This window comes from Herpailurus yagouaroundi, unplaced genomic scaffold (genome assembly GCF_014898765.1).
Source record: "Herpailurus yagouaroundi ecotype Mexico unplaced genomic scaffold, PumYag 77, whole genome shotgun sequence".
Taxonomy (NCBI): Eukaryota; Metazoa; Chordata; class Mammalia; order Carnivora; family Felidae; genus Herpailurus; species Herpailurus yagouaroundi.
Genome location: NW_024412388.1, coordinates 27,616,913 through 27,636,353, shown reverse-complemented (window position 1 = coordinate 27,636,353; position 19,441 = coordinate 27,616,913). Strand labels below are relative to the sequence as shown.

Genomic DNA, 19,441 nt, shown 5'->3' with positions numbered 1-19,441 from the left:
CCTAGCACTATGATAACCACTGAGAGATTCTGAGATAAATGAGATTTGATCACAGCCAGTGTAAAAAACACATTTGTAGTTGAGTAGGACAAAACCAAGCTTGCTAAGTATTTAATGGTGCAAACAGAGATCCAAGGGAGCCCAGAGAAAGAATCTGTGGGAATTGAGTCTCCACCTTGTCCCAATCAGCAATTGATTCCTGTGCACTAAGTCCATAGCAATAGGCAAATGCCCAAGAGAAAGGCTTCTGCTCATATTAAAAGAAGCTCCAACAGTGATCACAGCACAGGAGGTGCTCAGTAAAAATGAATTCCCTCCTCCCCTACTGATTCTTTGAGACCTAAGAGCAAATAATTAAACAAGCTTCTTTTCTTTGGCTTTAGGGCTTTGCCCTACGAAAGGAAGAAAGGGTACATATGTAGATTTTAAAAAATCTAACTACATAAATACAGTAACAAATTGAAATGGGTAGCAGGAAATTTAACTTGTGAAAATCCTACATTCAGATTAAAAGCAATATACAAGTAGACAATAAAAGGAATTGTTTAGGGGACATTATATACCATACAAATAGCAATACGATAGATTCAAAAGTCTATATAGTAAGAAAATAAATATTTTTTAACATATTTAGTAAACACACAAAATAAATACAGTATGATACTATTATATAAAATTTAAAAGCATATATATATAGGTTTACAAAATATATAAATTAGATAGGAAGGTCATGATAGTTCATGACAGTGGCTACATCAGAAGGCAGGAATGGAACTAGGATTGAGGATATAAAGGAACATCAAATTTAATAAGTCAAATTTAATAAGTGGGTCTCTACTTCAAAGAAAGTGGTATTCCCAATCTTCTCTCTACCACCAGATCACACTTGGTATATTGTGTCCTGTGCTGGGGACCACGATGTGTTTAAAGAAGTCTAGAATGGAGAAGGTCTTGAAATCCTGTCCTAAAAGTGATATAGCTGAGGTAACAAGACTTCTTTAGCCAGAAGTAAAATGCTGAGGGTTGACCCTAGGACACCTCATCCATCCCCAATTACCAATTTATACACCTCCACAGCCACCTCTTCTCCCTCTGTCTCAGTAGAAAGGATGCCTTTTCCTGTACCCTGGGGATCCCATCCCTCATACACAGTTAGGAACTTTGCTCTATTTCCTTTCTAGATTCTCAGAGTTCTGTCTTTAGCTTCTGTTCACTATTTACATTCTCCCTGGACAATCTCATCCACTGCCATACCTTCACACTCCCAGATTTTAATCTTTAGCCTAGAACCAAACATCCAATTAGGTCCCACTGACGCAGGTATACAAGCCATATTCTTACCCCTTGCATCTGAGGATACTGAGAGAATGGGATGTCTGATGAACTGACTCCCAATTCCAAGATTCTAGGTTTATTAGTTTCTGTACCCCAATATATCCAAAACAATGGATTGTTTCTCGAACTGGACATGGGAATAAGAGAGAAGCACACAAAAGGATTTATCTTCCAATAAGGTGACACAAAGGCAGAGAGCTGGGAGCCTTTCCAATATTGCTGTGGGCCAACTCTCCAATGTTAGGCCGAGGCTAGGAATGGCTTGACCCAAATGGTGCTAAAGTCCCAAAAACCCAGGAAAGGAGACAAGAGGAACTCATTTAAAAGAAACTGTAAGTATGATGGTAGTAGTCGTGCATCTGTGAGAGCAGAGGGGAGAAGGACAGGCAGGGCAGCCAGAGTCCCCACATTCATCAGGTGCTACTGTAACTAATTCTCATTAAAATCCCAAAGCCAGCTGAACCTGCGAGGGCACAAAGCTCTATCATCCTTGTCAATAACGAAAGTGGTCAGCTCCACCAGCTCTTCCTCAGCCTACGAGTGCACTGACCCTATTCCGGACGCAGAGTGAATAAGAAGCCACTGCTTCAAAAGAATGCAGGCACTAATCAACTGTACACTTTAAATGGGTTAATTTTGTGGTATTTGAAATACCTCATTAATAATAAGACTGCAGGGGGAGTGCCTGGGTGGCTCAGTTGGTTAAGAGTCCAACTTCGGCTCAGGTCATGATCTCACAGTTGGTGAGTTCAAGACCCACATCAGGCTCTGTGCTGACAGTTCAGAAAGCTTTGAATTCTGTGTCTCCCTCTCTCTCTCTTTCCCTTCCCCACTTGTGTTCTGTCCCTCTCACTCTCAAAAATAAATAATAAAACATTAAAAAAATAATAATAATTATAATAAGACTGCAGGGAAAAGTCAGTTACTTCTTTAATATTTATTCATTCACCCAAGACCATTACTCCCCTAAAATGTTTCTTTAAACCATTTGGCTGTATCATTTTCTTCATTGCTGTCATCTATTCCTAGTCTCTCAGCCACAGGTAGCTAAGAGGCCCTTACAACTCATGTTCATCTAATTCAGGTCACTTGGACTTGAATGAAAAAATTGTATGTATAGGAGAGAATAGCTCAGAGAACCAGATGAGCTTTTGTTTCCAATGAGGAATAGAAACTTAGAAACCTCAGATCTAATTTGATCCCAACTCTGACACTTTCTTGATATGCAAACCTTGTACAAGATACTCTTTGAGCCTCAGTTTCCTGAAAATGGAAATACCACCACCTACTCACTGTGAAGATGAAATGAGAGAACATAAAATTAGGTATGGTGCTGGTACAACACTATGGTCATCACTACTATTATTTATTACCAATGTTAATAATTATAACAATAAAATAATTCAGGCCCCCCTCAGGAAATTCATGCCCTGAAATCTTCTCTGACACAGATACAGCTCCTCATCAAGACTTCTGACTGCAGATGGACAGAAAAGGAGCAGGTAAAACTTTGAGCCAGAAAGAACAGGGAAGCAGGGTCAAAAGTCAGAAAGAAGAGACTACAGAACAAATCTTGGCTCTTTGTGGGTAGGGGAAGGTAGGCAGCTCTAAGGTCCTTCCCACCCTTCCACCCATACACCCAACCCTCCTTACTTGAGCACCTCTTCTCGACACTGCTTTTGGGGTGCGAAGCAGGCGATGGCCCAGACTTTGATCTCAATCCCATTGTAGAACTGTTTTCCCCGCATATCCCAGACACCCTGATTAGGTGTGGCAATGGCCCGGTTCTGGGGATAGGCAGAGGGGGCATCCAGGTGAGCCTCAGTAGAGCCAGGTGAGTAGGGGAACAAAAGCCCCTGGAAACATAACCCAACTCCCCCCACCATATGCCCCAGAGATGTTGTCTGGCCCTGACCCTGCTCACCCGGCCGCCGTACTGCAAGATGGGCGCCGGCAGCACTCGCCCTGTCACCTCCGTCATGTCATCCTTCACTTTGATCCCAAATTCCTGGATGTAGGGATCTAGATTGTAGCTGGCATTCTTCATCTGTAAGACAAAAGAAGGGGATCTCAGGGGAGCAGCAGCTTGGCAATACTGCTCACCCTCTGGGTCCCAAGGAGAAAGCCCTGAAGAGCAGCTGGGGCTGGCAAGTAATAGCCCTAAAAAAGGGGGGAAAGTGGAAAATGAAGTAAGTGGGAGTGGATAACACAGGGAAGTAATACAGGAGGGAAAAAGAAATAGGAAGCCAAGTAGCTACAGGGTCAAGAAACAAGAGCAGTCCTATGGAATCCCAGGCAAGAAATCCAGACTTGTGTTCTCCTGAGGATCCTGCCAAGGCAGAAAAGCATCTATGCTACCAGGGGCCCCAATGACTGAGCAACCAAGCATACATTTCTCTGCAGCCCTACTGACCAGGCGGCTAATCTCCTCCTGTCTGTCTGGGGCCGACCTAGCTGTAGCCTTTATCATGGTCGAAGTCTGGTTGTCGGTCAACTTCTTAATGCAGCGCTGCCCAGCCACAATGTTACAGACCTGAGGAAACGAGAAGGACAGGTAGCTCTGGCTTGAGTACAGTCCACCCTGTACCCAGAGCCCCACAATAAGGGAAGAGACCTTGGCTGTCATCCCTGAGAAGGGGACTGCAAAATCCCCTGTGCAGAGATAGGTAAGTTAGAAAATATCCACTTGCAATACAAAGGCAATATAGCCACTTTGTCATTAAGAGGTTGGGATCCAGAGCCAGATCTGGGCCCAGGTCTCATGTTAATTGGGGAGAACAGAAACAAACTCATAGGGCTGTTTGGAGACTAAATAAAATAAAGCACTTAAAGGACTGAGTACAATTCTGGAACACAGTAAACACTCAGTAAACTCTAGCATAAATTATTATTTACCAAATGACCCAGTAAACAGCTCTTCTGCATACTAAAAAACTCAATATACACAAACTGGATTCTTAAGGTAATAGACAGCTCTCCAATGGTGACAAGCAGTCAGTTGCTCCCCTGCAACTCACCAGGAAAACTAGAAACGATTCTTAATGCTTGAGCCCCAGCCTACAGATGATCACTGAGCCCTGGACTACAGAAATCACTGTCTCAGTTGGCTGACAGCATCCTCTGTTGGTGTGAGGAATATCCTGTCATGTGTTCCTCTGTTTGGGGCCCAAGAGAACACAGTGGAGGTTAGAAAAGACTTTCTAGCAATGTGAAAGACTTCCATTCCCCAATATACTATATTCAGGATGCCATGAACAGGAAACCTTTTTGGAGAGTAGAGAGAGCCAGCAGGTTGGGAAGATTTGAATCTGAAGCCCAGCTTTGCCATTTCTAGGTGATATTACCTTGGGCAGGTCTCTTAACTACTCTGAGACTATGCTTCTTTAATTTCAGTCATGCAAGAAAGCATTAGCTATCTATGGGGGTTGTTGTGAGGATTCAGACAAAATGAAATATATAACTTGTTCCCACAGGGCCAACACTATGTAAGTGCTGGTTTTCCTTCTAATTTCCAAACTTCATGCTGAACAATGATAGGGAAACGCAGAACAGTCACCTGCCTTTAAATTCCATATCCCAAAGAATACACAAATTAGTCAATTCAATTAATAAAAATCCAGAATTGTCAAAAATTACGAGGTTGCTCTCTTAAAAGCACCTTAAAGTTGTAGCATTCTTGATTGATGATTTCAGCTACAGAATCAACACTAGGAAAAGACTAAAGCAAGGATGTGGAGAAATTGAAACTCTTGTGCATTGCTGGTGGAATGTAAAATGGTACAGCCACTGTAGAAAACAGTATGGGGATTCCTCAAAAAATTAAACACAGAATTACCATGATTCAGTAAATCCACTTCTGAGTATATACTCAAAAAAAGTGAAAGCAGAGACTAGAATGAATACTGTACACATATAATCATAGCAGCATTATTCATAACAGCTAAACAAGTAGAAACAACCTAAGTGTCCATCAATGAATGAATGCATTTTTTTAAAAGTGGCATATACATAGAATATTATTCAGCCTTAAAAAGGAGGAAAATTCTGACACATGCTACAGTATAATGAACCTTGAAGACATTATGCTAAGTGAATATGCCAGTCAAAAGAAAGCCATATATAATTCCATTCATATGAAATGTCCATAATAGACAAATGCACAAAGACAGAAATAGATTAGTGGTTACTAGGGGCTGGTTGGTAGAGAGTAGGAATGTAAGTGACTGCTAATGGGTATGGGTTTTCTTCTGGGGATGATGAAAATGTTTTACAATCAGATAATGATGATGGTTATACAACTCTGAATATACTAAAAACCACTGAATTGTACATTTGAAGAGGGTAAATTTTATGGTATATGGATATTTCGATAAAGTTATTCTTAAAAAAATCCCACCTGGCTATAAAAGCCTACATAATAAGACCCTATACCTCTCTCTGAAATCATCCCCTAGTACTTTTCTCCTCATATACCACACGCCAGCCACTATGGCCTTCTCTCTATTTCTCAAAAAATCCAAGTTCCCTGCTGCTTTAGAGCCTTTGTACTTATTATTTACCTCCTGCCTGAAAGGTTCTTCCCTCAGGTTATTACGAGGTTGGTTCTATCTCATAGTTTAGGACTCAAATGTCTCCTACAAAAGGACCTCCCTGAGTACAATAACTAAAGTGGCTCTCCAACCCCCTCCTCCTTTACCTCTATCCCCTTAATCTGTTTTATTATTCTTATACCACTTACCACCATCTGAAACTATCTTATTTATCAATTTATTGTCTATCTCCCCCTTCTAGAATGTAAGCTCCGTGACAGCAGGGACCTTGTCTGTCTTGTTAATCTCTACATTCCCGGCACCTAAAAGAGCATATGACACACGGTAGGAGCTCAATAAATAATTGTTAAATAAACAAACAACAAGAATAAAAATATACCTTATATAAATTATTCCCCTTGGAAACTAATGTTTCAACAAAAGTAATGTTAATTTGCTGACAATATATTTAACATAATTTAGCTTACAGTAGATAGCCTAAACTGGGATTGTCCCTGAAGACTCTTGTTTACACCTCAAAAGAACATACTGCCTTCCTCTCACTTTCCAGGTATCATCAGCTATTAACTAAAGTCAGAGTTCTTGGGTTTTGGGATCTCATCGCTTCTCAGCCTAATTCCCTCTGGCTAGTTCTAAAATCCTAGGGGCTCTTGGGTGGTTCAGTCAGTTAAGCATCTGACTTTGGCTCAGGTCATGATCTTGCAGTTCACGGCTTTGAGCCCTGCATCAGGCTCTGTGCTGACAGCTCAGAGCTTGCGGCCTTCTCTGAATTGTGTCTCCCTCTCTCTCTGCCTTTCCCTCATTTGCACTCTGTCTCTCTCTGTCTCTCAAAAATGAAATCAACATAAAATTTTTTTTTTTTTAAATCCTAGAAGATCACAGAAGGCTTGAGCTTTGGTCCCAGCTATCTGACTCCTGCTATGGGAACAGAGTAAGATGTCATTCCAGGTTAGTGCTTCTCCAATTTTAATGTTCATGAGTCCTCTTTGGATTCTGTTAAGACAGATTTTGATTCAATAGTTCTAGGTGGAACCTAAGATTCTGCATTTCAAACAAGCTCCTACCCAGGTAATATTTATGCTATTGGTCTACAGACCACATTTTGGGTAGCACTAAACTAAACAATGAAGTAGTCAGCAATAATTTCTCCAAAGACATTTTGGCTAGTGTGTGTATACCAAATCAAATACAGCCCAATGACTCTGCATTTGTATTCTATGGCTTAAATAGCATTACTATTCTTTAACTGCAGGATTTCAAAGGTCTGAAGCATAAAAATACGATCAATCTTGGGACTAAAACTTTTTCAAAAGAACACATTGATCATCACATTGATAACATGAATAGAATTCACGTTATAGGTAATACCTATCTCCATTTTCTGCAAAATAAGGTATACTTACATCTCTAGGTCATTTAGGATCCCCAGCTCCAGACAGGGTAAGAGAAATTAAAAGGACATGAATGTGGGTATCTGAAATATCTGTCCTGAATGAACTAATTATTTATTAAATAGTAAACACAGCTTTTACCTTTGCCTGGCAGTCCTGAAAGAACATGAGAGCAGGATGAGGGATAATGAAAGAACGTAGCAGGTAAGAATGGGGCCTACATTTCACAGAATGACCTCATACCTCTCAGAATGTCAATTTTCCTAACTTCAAAATGAGAGTAAGAGACTACGAATGGAAGAACAGAACTGTTATGATCAGTGCGCAGGTACAATGCTTGTTCTCCAGCCCAGCCATTACTTGGCAGCCTCACCTCTAGGGGCAGGTAGGTATGCTTTTGTTCCTGGCCAACTTGCAGGCAGGGCAGGTGGGGATACTTGAGCTGAAGGTTATATTTCTGCTTGAAATACTGTGCCACTGTGCACTCCACAGTCTGTCCACTCTCCAACTGCAAGGGAAACCTGTTTGGGTGAAGGGAAGAAGGTGTCAGGGCCCAGCATTTAATCCCACCTCTTTAGACTTACAACCATGGGAAGTCCCAGACTTGGCTTCATCCCTATCCAGACTCTTTGAGCATTGCCACTCATGGGAAAGCAGGCAATACAGGGCTCCCAGAGTAAAGCCAAAGATTTGAGAGGCAAGTTCCACAACAGTCAAGACCATATCTGACTCATTTGCATTTCTAGTGCTGAGCATAAAGCCCAGTATCCAATAGGCACTCACAGACCAGTAGTCTAAGGTCAAGAAGGTAGATGGAATGAGCCCAGGAGCCTAGCTTTCTCTTTCAGGTGGAAGAGTAAGTTGAGAAAGAACAGAACTGAGACTGCAGTCAGGGGAAGACTCCTGCTCCACAATAAAGGACCAAGGAGGAGAGGTGGAGACCAAGAAGGTAAAAATGGTAAGGAGAGTATCAAGGATCTGGGAAGGTTGGAGGAGGGATACCAAAGTTTATCTTGAAAAACAGGGCTCATCCTCAGGACCAATGGGGGAGGGCATAGGAAGTGAAAGGAGTATGCTGAAATATCAGCTCTCTTCCACTAATGGTATGGCTTAGCAGCCTGTCAACTCACGTCTGATGGCTGGCAGGGCGGCGGGTAACATTACACACACGGTATTTCCTCTTCATCTGTCCACAGTGGGTCACTTCCACCTTCAGACCTGGGATACACACACTGCCAGTCAGGGTTGGAAAAGGCTGTTCATGCAACCAGGCTTGGCCTCTCCCCTGAACATATCCCAAGGGGATTTCCTTTTAGGACTAAATAGAAAGTAGTGCCGTTTCCCTTCCCCACCTGGTTGGGTCCTCACCCTTGATCTCCTTGGTGAAGCGCACACGCTGAGAGTCCGTGAGGGGTTTGGGCTGCTCATCTATGTTCCTGATGTCCAGCACCTCACACATGAACTCAATCACTGGCTGCGCCTTATAGAAGGCAGTGGCTGAGACTGTGGGGACAGGGTGGGTAGAGCTCAACTTAGGTTCAGTCTTTCAGTATAAATGGAGGCACTGTTCTTTACACCCTCTTCCTTATAGGGTATCGGGATGGGGGAGGGGTACCAGGGCTTTAGGGATTAGACTAGGAGTGTGGTTGCAGAGCTGGGAGGGATGAGGCTGGGAGTGTGGTCACTGGACTCAGGGTGCCCCTGGCTCCATAGCTCTCCCCACTCACCGTCAATGTTGAGCATCATCTTCCACATGGCAGGGCGCACAGACTGGTGAAAGCCGAACCAGACCTCGCGCCCACCCCCCAGCGGGTGGTAGTAGCCCTCAGGCGGTGAGAAGAAGGAGCGGCCCACGGGGGTGTACCTGGCAGGGACAGGCAGAGAACTGGTCCCTCGGGCACAGGCCCCCACCCTGTGAGGCATCCTGGGCACGGAGGAGCCCTGGCCTGGAAGGCAGGACACCAGGGCTTTAATTCCAGCTCTGATCCTTTACTAGTTGTATGACTGACCTTGTGCAAGTCTCTATCCTTTCTCTGTCCTGCAGGGACAGATGGGGTGAAGGTCCAAAGATATCTAAAAGGGACAGGGCCAAGGCTTTAAACCACCTAAATGTATATGCATACCACTTGGCATATGGTAGGGCTTCAAAGAATGTTTTATTTGAAAGGCATACTGTGGGACCTTAGTATGTGCTCATTTTACCCCCAACCCCACATAGCAGTTCTGCCACCACTACTAGCCCAGATACTAACTACACCCAGTACCTCATGGATGCCAGGTGCCTCATGGCCACATCCAGGGCTTGCACAGACTCCAAGGGAACAGGGATCTGGCCACTAACAAGGGCCTCATGGAGCATGCGCCAGCTAACAATAGCTAGCCACTTGATGGAGACCTTGAAGATTCGATCCTTCCCTTCCCCAGGGATTGTCACCTCAAAGTCAACCTTCAAAAGAAAGGAGTGAAGGATTGCCAATGCTTTCCAACAATCCAACATTCCTGGTGTTGCCCCAACTGTCCCCAACCACACAGATCTGCCAAGAATCTGCTCCTTAAACTGATAGGGGCTCACAGTGAAGACTTCAGAGGAAATTCAGCCGTTTAGTCTCTAGCCACCTTAGTTCAATGCTTCTGTCCCTCTCAACCACACCTAGCAGAAGTCCTTTAGGTCTATTTTAAGTCTAATCTCAGTCTGTTTGGGTAGGGACAGACATACAGTAAGCTAAATAAACATCAGCATCTACCCATCCCTCACCCTAATACACAATTTCTCATCATAAAAGATGAAAAGGATTTCTAGACTGCCAAACTCTAATAGGCTTAAACGAGTTCTGTCCCACCCCAGACCCCTGACACAGGTCTAGTCTGACTCCCAACTTACCCGTTCATTGCCAATGGGCAGTGCTGTGACAGTGTAAATGTTCTTCTTCCCATCATACACAGGCTTGCGATCACCAAAGATCTGAGGCTTGAAATGCTGGACCATGTATTCCACCACTTCCCTGTGGGGAATAGGAGCAGCCTGTAGAAGCTGAGAGACTACTACTTCAAGCTCTTGGAAGTAATTCAACGTTCAGGTAATGTCCATCCCCTCCTAACAGCTACTCTAATCTCATCTACTCTATAGCAGTGCTTCTCAAACGTCAACATTCATATGAATCACCTGGAGATTTTATTAAAATGGAGATTCTAATTCAAGTCTAGAGCAAAGCCTAAAATTCTACAGTTCTAACAAGCTATCAAGGGATGTTTCTGGTTCTCAGATCTCTAGAGGATCTCAAGACTCTGAAGGATCTAAAAGAGTAGGTAGGTACGAGTGCCTTCTGAGCAGAGAAGGAGGCAGAGGGGAAAGGGGATTACTCCCAGGGTCTATCTAGAATCAGGAATAGAATCCAGACAGCTCCAATCCCCGAGCTGAGACATATAAAAGGTAGATGAGGGATGCCTGGGTGGCTCAGTCAGTTAAATGTCCGACTTCGGCTCAGGTCATGATCTCACAGTTGGTGAGGTCAAGCCCCATGTCGGGCTCTGTGCTGACTGCTCAATCTGAAGCCTGCTTCAGATTCTGCAACTACCTCTCTCTCTGCCCCTCCCACACTCATGCTTTGTCTCTCTCAAAAAATAAACATTAAAAAAAAACAAAAAAGGTAAAGAGGAAGAGATCTGAATTAGAATAGGTCTAAACTATGGAAGAAGAACCCCATCTCGTCCATCTCTCTGAAGCCCTTAGTCCTACCACCCCACTATCACCTCATTATCATCTCTTTCTTGATTTCACTTCCTGTCCTCTGCCACTAAGATCCCAGGGTGCCCATCTAGCCTTCAAAATACCATCCATCCAACTATCTGACCTCTTCACTTTCTAAACCAAAGCTCTTAAATATACTGATAAAAAGACTCAAATTGTACATTGTAAGCAACTATAAGCACATGGTTTCAATCCCAATTAGGCTTTAGTGCTACCGAGCAATCTCTTTAATGTCCCTAATCACTTTCATTCCTTACAGACTGCCAAACTTTCTCCTCTACCCTCTAACCCCAGAACCCATTCCTACCTCCAATCAAAAAGCAACTCTAGGGGCACCTGGGTGGCTCAGTCAGTTAAGCCTCTGACCAGCTCAGGTCATGATCTCACGGCTCGTGAGTTCGAGTCCCGTGTCAGGCTCTGTGCCAACAGCTCAGAGCCTGGAGCCTACTTCAGATTCTGTGTCTCCCTCTTTCTCTGTCCCTTTCCTGCTCAGGACTTCAGCTCAGGTCATGATTTCACAGTTTATTGATTCAAGCCCAGCATGGGGCTCTGTGCTGACAGCGCAGAGCCTGCCTCAGATCTTCTGTCTCCCTCTCTCTTTGCCCCTCTCCAGCTTGTGCCCTCTCTCAAAAATTAACAAACATTAAAAACAACAACAACAAAACAAAACACCTCTAATTACTAAATAGTATAGCACAAAATAGGCAAGGATACCTTCAAGTTCCCAGACATATAAACATATGTACATATGCACACCTCTTTTCCTATTTTTCCTCTCACATTTGAAATTTCCCTTTCATATATAATTTTTAAAAATATGAAAATACGTTCAACTTCACTCATTAGAGAAACACAATTTAAAATTAGACCAAGACTGGGGCACCTGGCTGGCTCAGTCAGTAGAACATGCAACTCTTGATCTCAGGTTTGTGAGTTCAAGCCCCACAATGGGCACAGAGATTACTTCAAAAATTTTTTAGAAAATAAAGATATAATTTTCTACTTATCATAATTCCAAAGGTCAAAAAATCCAATATACTGGATGGGTGCAGTTATGGGAAGGGGCACTCTGATACTTTGATGATGGGAGTATAAATTGGTACAACTTACCCTAAAAGAAAAATTGGTAATATCTCAAAATTTCTTTCTTTTTTAAGTTTATTTATTTAATGGGGGTGGGAGGGGCAGCAGCAGAGACAGGGAGAGAAAGAATCCCAAGCAGGCTCTGCACTGTCAGCACAGAGCCCAACGTGGGGCTCAAATCCACAAAACATAAGATCACAACCCGAGCTGAAATCAAGACTCAAATGCTAACCGACTGAGCTACCCAGGTGTCCCTCAAAAAAATTTTTTTAATGTTTATTTTTGAGAGAGAGACACAGCATGAGCAGAGCAGAGGTGGAGAGAGAGACACACACATATACAGAATCCGAAGCAGGCTTCAGGCTCCAAGCGGTCAGCCCAGAACCCAATGTGGGGCTCAAACTCACAAACCTCCAGATCATGACCTGAGCTGAACTTGGACGCTTAACCAACTGAGCCACCCAGGCACCCCTCAAAATTTTTCAAAGTATTATGCCAGCAATTCTACTCTTAGAACTTTATCCTATAGATACATTCATATTTGAGTGCAAAAAATGTATCTATATTTAATAATATCCAACAGGTTCACTTTTGTAGCAAAAGTTTAAGCTAAGCCTAAATGTTCCTCAACAGATTTATTAAATAAGTTATAATACATCCATTCAATGGAATATCTATGATGCTATGCAAAAGGCAGATATGCATGTACTGATACATACTGTTCAGTGGAAAAAAGGTGCAGAACAAGGCATATAGGATTCTACATTTTGTGCATTTAAAAAATGTTCTATATACACATATGCTTGCATATGCATACAAAAATATATGGAGACATACTCAAGAATGGTAACAATGAATGCCTCTAGGGAAAGGGACTCAGGGACTAGAGACCAGAGTATAAGAGGAGATATTTTTCACTGCTATTCTTTTTTTAATATTTTAACTTTTTTCTTACTTTGTACATATGTAGTTTTCAAATAATAATGAAATTAGTTAATTTGGTAAAGAAATATTGCTTCTTCTAAGGCTAATTCCTCCAACTATGTATCCTGTAATGTCCTCCTGACTTAGCAATGAGTGGAAACTCATTCATCTCCTCTCTGTCCTGTACCTTTAACCTTTCTCCAACAACTTCTCCTCAGTTTATAAGCATATCCATGTCTCGTTCTTAAAAACTTTTCATTCATTCATTTTAACAAACACTGCAACATGCAACACATTGTACTTGACCTCTATAAATCCTCTCTAACCAACATATTCTCTCTCCGCATGCTTCACTGTAAGCTATCTAGAAAAGGCAATCTGCTCTCACAATACCTACCACATTACCTTCCATTGATCCCTCAACTGACAATAGATTACTAGCCCAACTAATCTGCTAAAACTGCTCTGCAAAAGGCACCAATTATCTCCACAGAGCCAAATTCAATGATATTTTTCAACATTTACCTTACCTAAACCTCCTCAAAAACTTCCTTGAATCTGGTGATATCATACTCTACCAGTTTTCTCTGAGTCCTCTCAAGATTCTGAGACTCAGGAAAGTAAAGACTCCTGGACTTGGTGGCTTAGATGTGTATCACTTACCGGTTGACTCTGCGAGGACACTTATCCGGCTTGATATCCACTTCGTAGTGGTAGACGTCAATCTTAGGGATATCCACTTCAAAGTAATTGGCCAGAAGCTTGATTGGTTTCCCCACAGTGCCAATGCCAGGCCGGCGAGGTGCCTGGAACACCTGCTGCAGGGGGGGCAGGTAGGCGCCTGCAGCTACAAGACAAAGAGGCTGGTGAGGGTAGAGTCTGGCATCTCCTTACCATTCTGATCAAAGAAGGCACAAAGCCTCCCAGAAGAAGAACAGGAAAGTATAGGGGAAGCTTCTTTCCTGCCTACCCAACCCAACTGAAGGGTTCCACTGGCTCAGTCAATCCATGTTTTTTGTTTTTTTGGGGTTTTTTTTTTTTATGTTTCTTTATTTTTGAGAGAGAGAGAGAGAGAGAGAGAGAGAGAGCAAGGGAGGAGCAGAGAGAAAGGGAGACAGAGGATCTGAAGCAGGCTCTACACTGCTCAAATGGAGGACTCAAATTCATGAAGTGTTAGATCATGACCTGAGCTGAAGTTGAACGCTTAACCAACTGGGCCACCACGTGTCTCTCCATATTCATTTTTTAAAAAACCTCTCTCCAGTTAGGAAAATTATCTTTGTCATCTACCTTAAATTCATGTGAATATTTAATACGTTCCTATTATATGTCAAGTAGAGAGGCTAAATCTGGCTCCCAATAATAAACTTTCTTCCTTATTTTAGAGTAAGACACCTGCCTCCACCAGGTATCTAGTAGACCAAGAATTCTTGTCTTCTCTGCCAGCCAGATGCTCTCTTCACTCATTACCATCCTGAACATGAAACAGCAACATCTTAATGCTCCTGTGCAATGTAGGTGGGAGGAAGATCCAAAGAAGGTCAGGCTAGGGAGATGTGAGGGGAGACAGTGTTTTAGAAAGGATTGAGGCCACTGAAAGGCTGAGGTTGGAGAGACAAAAAAGCAGAAAAGGCTTTAAAAAAACAGAGTTTGGAGACAAAAGAAAGGAGACAGGCTGAAATAGGGAGCTGACAAAGAGCCACAATTGGAAGTCAGAGCAGAAAGAGGCTTGATCTAGGAAGGGGGGAAGGCTGGAGTTAGGGCCTGGGCAACATATAGGTTAGAGTTGGGAAGGTGAGTAAGAAATAAGGCTGCAGTTGGGGAGACAATAAATAAAAAAGTTCAAAAGAAAAAGCTAGGGAATGAAGACTGGCAGAACACAGGAGAATGAGACAAGAGTAGGCTACAGTAGAGGACTTGGGAAGGAGAGGTGGCCATTAGCATGCTAGAGAATAATGAGATACTTGTTTCAGGAAGGAGAATACAAGGTGCTCTCCACAGCCATAGCTCCTTCCACACAGAGGGCCCAGACAGTAGTAGAAGGGATCAATTTCAAGATAGAGCAGGCCCTTTGGGAAAAGGCTAGGGCAAGGCCAGCTCCCACTGCTTTTCCTCTCTTCCCACCAGCTAGGTTGCTGCCCCAGGTTTTATTTTCTAGCTTGAGGGGAAAGGGAGTAAAAAGGAAAGCTGTCTAAGAGAAGCTTTTGTCCATAGCTACTATTGTCCTTGCCATTAGAGGACCAGCCCAGGTGGGAGGAGAGAGGGATAAACTAGCCCAGAACCTCCCAACACCAGAGCTCTGCTTTCACAGTCGGCCAGGCTGGGGGGATGGGGCATATCCTCAGCTAGGGGTCAGGAAGAGGTCAGAACCATTCACGGGAGGGGCACGATTCCCAGAGCTAAGCTGCTGTGTCTCCTTCTGACCACCTGTCAAGCCCAGCCCCACTCTGCAGACAGGGAAACACAGACAGAAAAATGAAGGCTCAGCCTGGGGGAAAAAGGCCTTCAAGGACTCAGCCATATGGGCAAGTGAAAGCCTAACTACTAACTAGCACCTGGGTGCCTATCCCAGAAAGAGCTGGACAGAAATTGCACACAAGCAATACATAGATGCAGACACATAGTAAGGCACATTCCTGTCATACACACCTAAACACTCACTTACACCTAGACAGTTTACCTTTATATGCATACCCCACACCACCCTAGATTGTGAGTTATTCAAGAGCAAGGACTGTATCTTGCCTCCTAGCATATAGGTGTTCAACATACAAGCAATAAATGAATGAACAAACAGATCCTCAGACACACCACAAAGAACACACAAGCATGTATACCACACAAACACAAAACACCTGCAAACTGCTCAAAAACAATTATAAACCCTGAACAAGATAAACATCCTGGTGGATGTAAGAGACACCCTTCCCCTCCCCAAGTTTTCATGTTCCATTCATCTCCTTAGCCTCCCAGGCTGAATAATTATTTGTGGAGTCTTGGGAAAAAGACATACCCTAGAGTTGGGGGCTGGGTAGAAATAATGGGGGATGGGACAGACACTCTAGCCTCAAAGGCTTCTCTTCCCCAGAAATAGGACTACACACCAAATTCAGCCTTAGGCACCCTCCACTCCAAGGAAGCTTTAGGAAAACAGGAGAACCCCCACCTTCCCTTTCATCCCCAAACTAGGGAAGGCAAAAGGGAGAACCTCTCTCCCATCCCATCCCCCTGCAAGCCTTAGAGCTGTACAAAGTCCTCCCCTTACCCCACCCTGCCCCCAGCTTTTAGTCTGAGAAAGGGAGACACTTCCCTTCAAACCCAGACAGGGACAGACGGCCACTTTGTGATGCAGATGAGGGCCCCAGCACAGAGGACAAAGCTTGGGCCTTGGGGGAAAGGGGCGGGGCCCTTCCTTGCAGACAAAAGCAAGGAGGGAGGGGCCATGAAAAGGACACTCCTCCTCCCCCATCCCAACCAGCCCTGAGAAGGAAAAGTAACAGAGCTGAAAGGTCTGGCTCAGTGATTCCTTCCCTGTAGTTCTGAGGCCCACATACCTCCTAAGGAGCCAGACTGCCTATTCAAAACACAAACTCAAGTCTGGGGTAGCCGTCCAGTAAGCAAAGATTAAGAGGCCAATCTCTCCGAAAAAGAATTTGTCCGCACATGAGTATACGCAACTTATTAGATATCCATATATGTGCTTAACCATCTATGTTCACACTGGAATGTGATTCAATTACTAAATGTGTACTTCATTTCAGGGCCTAGACACTCACTATTTCCACAGATAAATCAGACATTACCTCTACCCTCCTGGAGCTTCCAATCCAGTATATGTGAGTGGAACACACCTGAGCACAGAAAACACACTGGGACATAAGTCCAGTGAAGCCAGCACCAATACCTTTAGTTTTGTATACTGTGTCCTCCAACTTCCAAGAGAAAAGTCTGGGCCTAGGAAGCAGGCAGTTATAGGCTCCTGCCATTCACAGCTTCCAGAATGAATTCCAAATACACCTTTTGAAGAGGCAAAGCCTGTCCCACTAAGCTATAGCCAACTCCAGATACCAGGCTCTAGTCCCTTCCCTAGAAGTTTATCTCTTGTAACAAACAAAAAAGTCCATTTCTTCATCACCCCAGAGTCCATTAGGAATTCATCAGGAGAAATCATGAGCAGTTTGATATGAGTGCCAGCTCCCAGCAATCCATCTGGACCTCTGTGACCTCCTCCTACTCTAGTACACAGGTTGCTGCAAATAGTCTCCAGCCTAGAAAACCAGGAGAGTTCCTAGAATGGAGAAAGAAGCCAGAGGGAAGGAGGAAGTAGTTTTCTGAAGTCAGTTGCTCACTGCACTCTACCTGAAGACCTACCTACATAGCCTTTACAAGGTTGCTTTTGTTTTGGGGAAAGTGGTCACAAAGTACTTGCAGATCACTAAACTGATAACTTGGGTACGTTGGTAGGAGCTATTTCCTTGAGGAAGTTAAGATCTGGCATAAATGAGATTCTTCCACCAGAAATGAAATTCATGTCCTAAATAGAAATCCTATACCCACCTCTAGAGCAAATGGAAGGAGGTAGTGAGACAAGACCTAAAGGATTCCCAGATCCAGAATGCTCCTCTGATCAAAGGGTAAAAAGACCTAGGACACAGCAAGTCCCACTACCCCACAGCCTATCCTGGAGACTCTGGTCTTCTTGAGGCAACCCTACCCCAATTTCTCCTGTTTACGTCTCCTTTCCTCCTGATTGCTTGTGAATACCAGGGAGTTAGGGCTACCACCTGGGATTCCCCCTCCCCCAAACAAAGGGCAAGCTTGGCAACCTTGGGTCTAATGTCATGGCCTTGACAGTTTCTTGGGAGCAGAGAGAAGAAAAAGAAAAAATACCCAGTGGGGAACAGAAGCCACAAAATATAGAAAGACATTAGGCTATCACCTAAGGAGACATTTCAATGGAAAAATCATAATCTTTGGATTAAAAGATCCCATGTCTACAAACTATTGAACCACAAACGAGGAAACCAGGCAGACAACCCCTTTCAGGTAAACCTGGTCCCGGCCTTGGTCCCTCAGTAACCAACACCTTTTCTAAGGAGGACTCGCCGCCAAAACATTGCCTTGGTCCTAGTCTTTCCTCATCCCAGTGACATAAGGCGGCACTTTGGCAGTTTCCTTCAACCCGTTCTTGGCAAATTGTGACTGAGGGCTTCCAAGATCAAGTGTAAGAGCCCCAAAGATGGGGAAGGGGATAATTTCCATTTGCACTCTGCCAGCTTAACCTTAGAGAATGCATCCCATCAGAGGGCTCCTTTTTCCAAGCCAAATCAGGCGGGGTGGGGGGATTCGGGCAGCCACGCCCCCACCACTTCGGGCAGCCCCTTCAAGTTGCCACCTTCGCGCATGCTCAGGCGCCTCCGCTCCAGCTCCCCAGACTCAACGGGGGGAATCCCGGGACTGGATCCCCACCCACCGCCCCCTGACCCTCGCCCCCGCGTCAGGCCCGGCTGGGGCGGAGCTCATAGCCCAGCTCTGGCGCCTTCTCCCAAGAGACAGTAGCCCAGCCCAGCCTGGATGAGCCCCCGCCCCCGGCATGCAGCAGCACTGGGCCCATCTGTGTGACCCCCTCCTATCCTGGACACCTGGAGCCCGCCCCCTGCCACCTGCCGGGCCTCTCCCTAGGCCTCCCAGGATCTCCCAGAGTCCTTACGTGCATTCAGGCCCTTCTCCCTGATTACTTCCCACCTCTAGGAGTGGGATAAACGGCTTTGATAAACGGCCCGCGTCTCAGGGCTTCCTTCACAAGGTTTCCCCCGGAACTGCACACAGCCACCTTCAAACTGGGCCCCCCATCCCATAAAAGCCCCTCTCCTCACTCAGGAAACCTCCCCTCACTCGGAAATCCTGCTCTTCACACGGGAATTCCCCCGGTCCTTGGGGGCACTCACCGTCTCCCACTCCCAGGGGCCCTTACCTGCTCCCGAGGGTCCCGCTTCCATCCCATATACCCGTGTGGAGGTCAGGCGGCCCGGAGACTGTGGAGTCCAGAGTGAGGGGCCTAGGTACCCAGCACTCTAGCTGCTCGGGCTTCCGGGCCGGGCTCGGCACCCCCCCCAAGCCCGGCCGCTCGCGCCGCTGCCCCCGCAGCCTCCGTTGCCGCCGCCGCCGCGGAGCCTGCAGCAGCTCCCCCAGCGAGCGCCCGGCCAGCTGCCAGTGCGCAGGCGCGACCGCCAGGCCCAGGGGGCGGACGGGAACGAGTCAAGCGGGGCGCTCCGACGGCAACAAAGGCCAATGGAGAGGGGCGGGAGCACCGGGGACCCGAGGCAGCGGCCCCTGGCGGTCACCCATCGCCATGCAGCCTGGCGGGAGGGCTCCGGTAGAGGCGCCGCGGAATCGCGCAGCAGCGTAAG

The 19,441-nt window shown here is 45.1% G+C and overlaps 1 protein-coding gene across 5 annotated transcripts in view; it reads right to left on the bottom strand.

The window, feature by feature from the left end:
* Positions 1 to 19,224, bottom strand: part of LOC121026257 (protein argonaute-1) — a 37,278-nt gene extending 18,054 nt beyond the window's left edge. Inside the window, exons 1-11 of one of the 5 annotated variants that reach the window (XM_040469123.1) lie at positions 19,006 to 19,224; positions 13,695 to 13,878; positions 10,158 to 10,278; positions 9,541 to 9,722; positions 9,004 to 9,140; positions 8,645 to 8,779; positions 8,407 to 8,494; positions 7,650 to 7,797; positions 3,749 to 3,868; positions 3,251 to 3,382; positions 2,989 to 3,122 (exon numbers count right to left, since the gene is read on the bottom strand). In XM_040469123.1, the coding sequence (XP_040325057.1) occupies positions 2,989 to 3,122; positions 3,251 to 3,382; positions 3,749 to 3,868; positions 7,650 to 7,797; positions 8,407 to 8,494; positions 8,645 to 8,779; positions 9,004 to 9,140; positions 9,541 to 9,722; positions 10,158 to 10,278; positions 13,695 to 13,878; positions 19,006 to 19,030 (1,406 nt within the window). In that variant the 5' untranslated portion in view covers positions 19,031 to 19,224. Of the gene's footprint in view, positions 1 to 2,988; positions 3,123 to 3,250; positions 3,383 to 3,748; positions 3,869 to 7,649; positions 7,798 to 8,406; positions 8,495 to 8,644; positions 8,780 to 9,003; positions 9,223 to 9,540; positions 9,723 to 10,157; positions 10,279 to 13,694; positions 13,879 to 19,005 lie in introns of those variants that run through there. The other 4 variants (XM_040469136.1, XM_040469130.1, XM_040469143.1 and 1 more) reach the window with 4 other exon arrangements.
* Between the last annotated feature and the right edge of the window lie 217 nt (positions 19,225 to 19,441).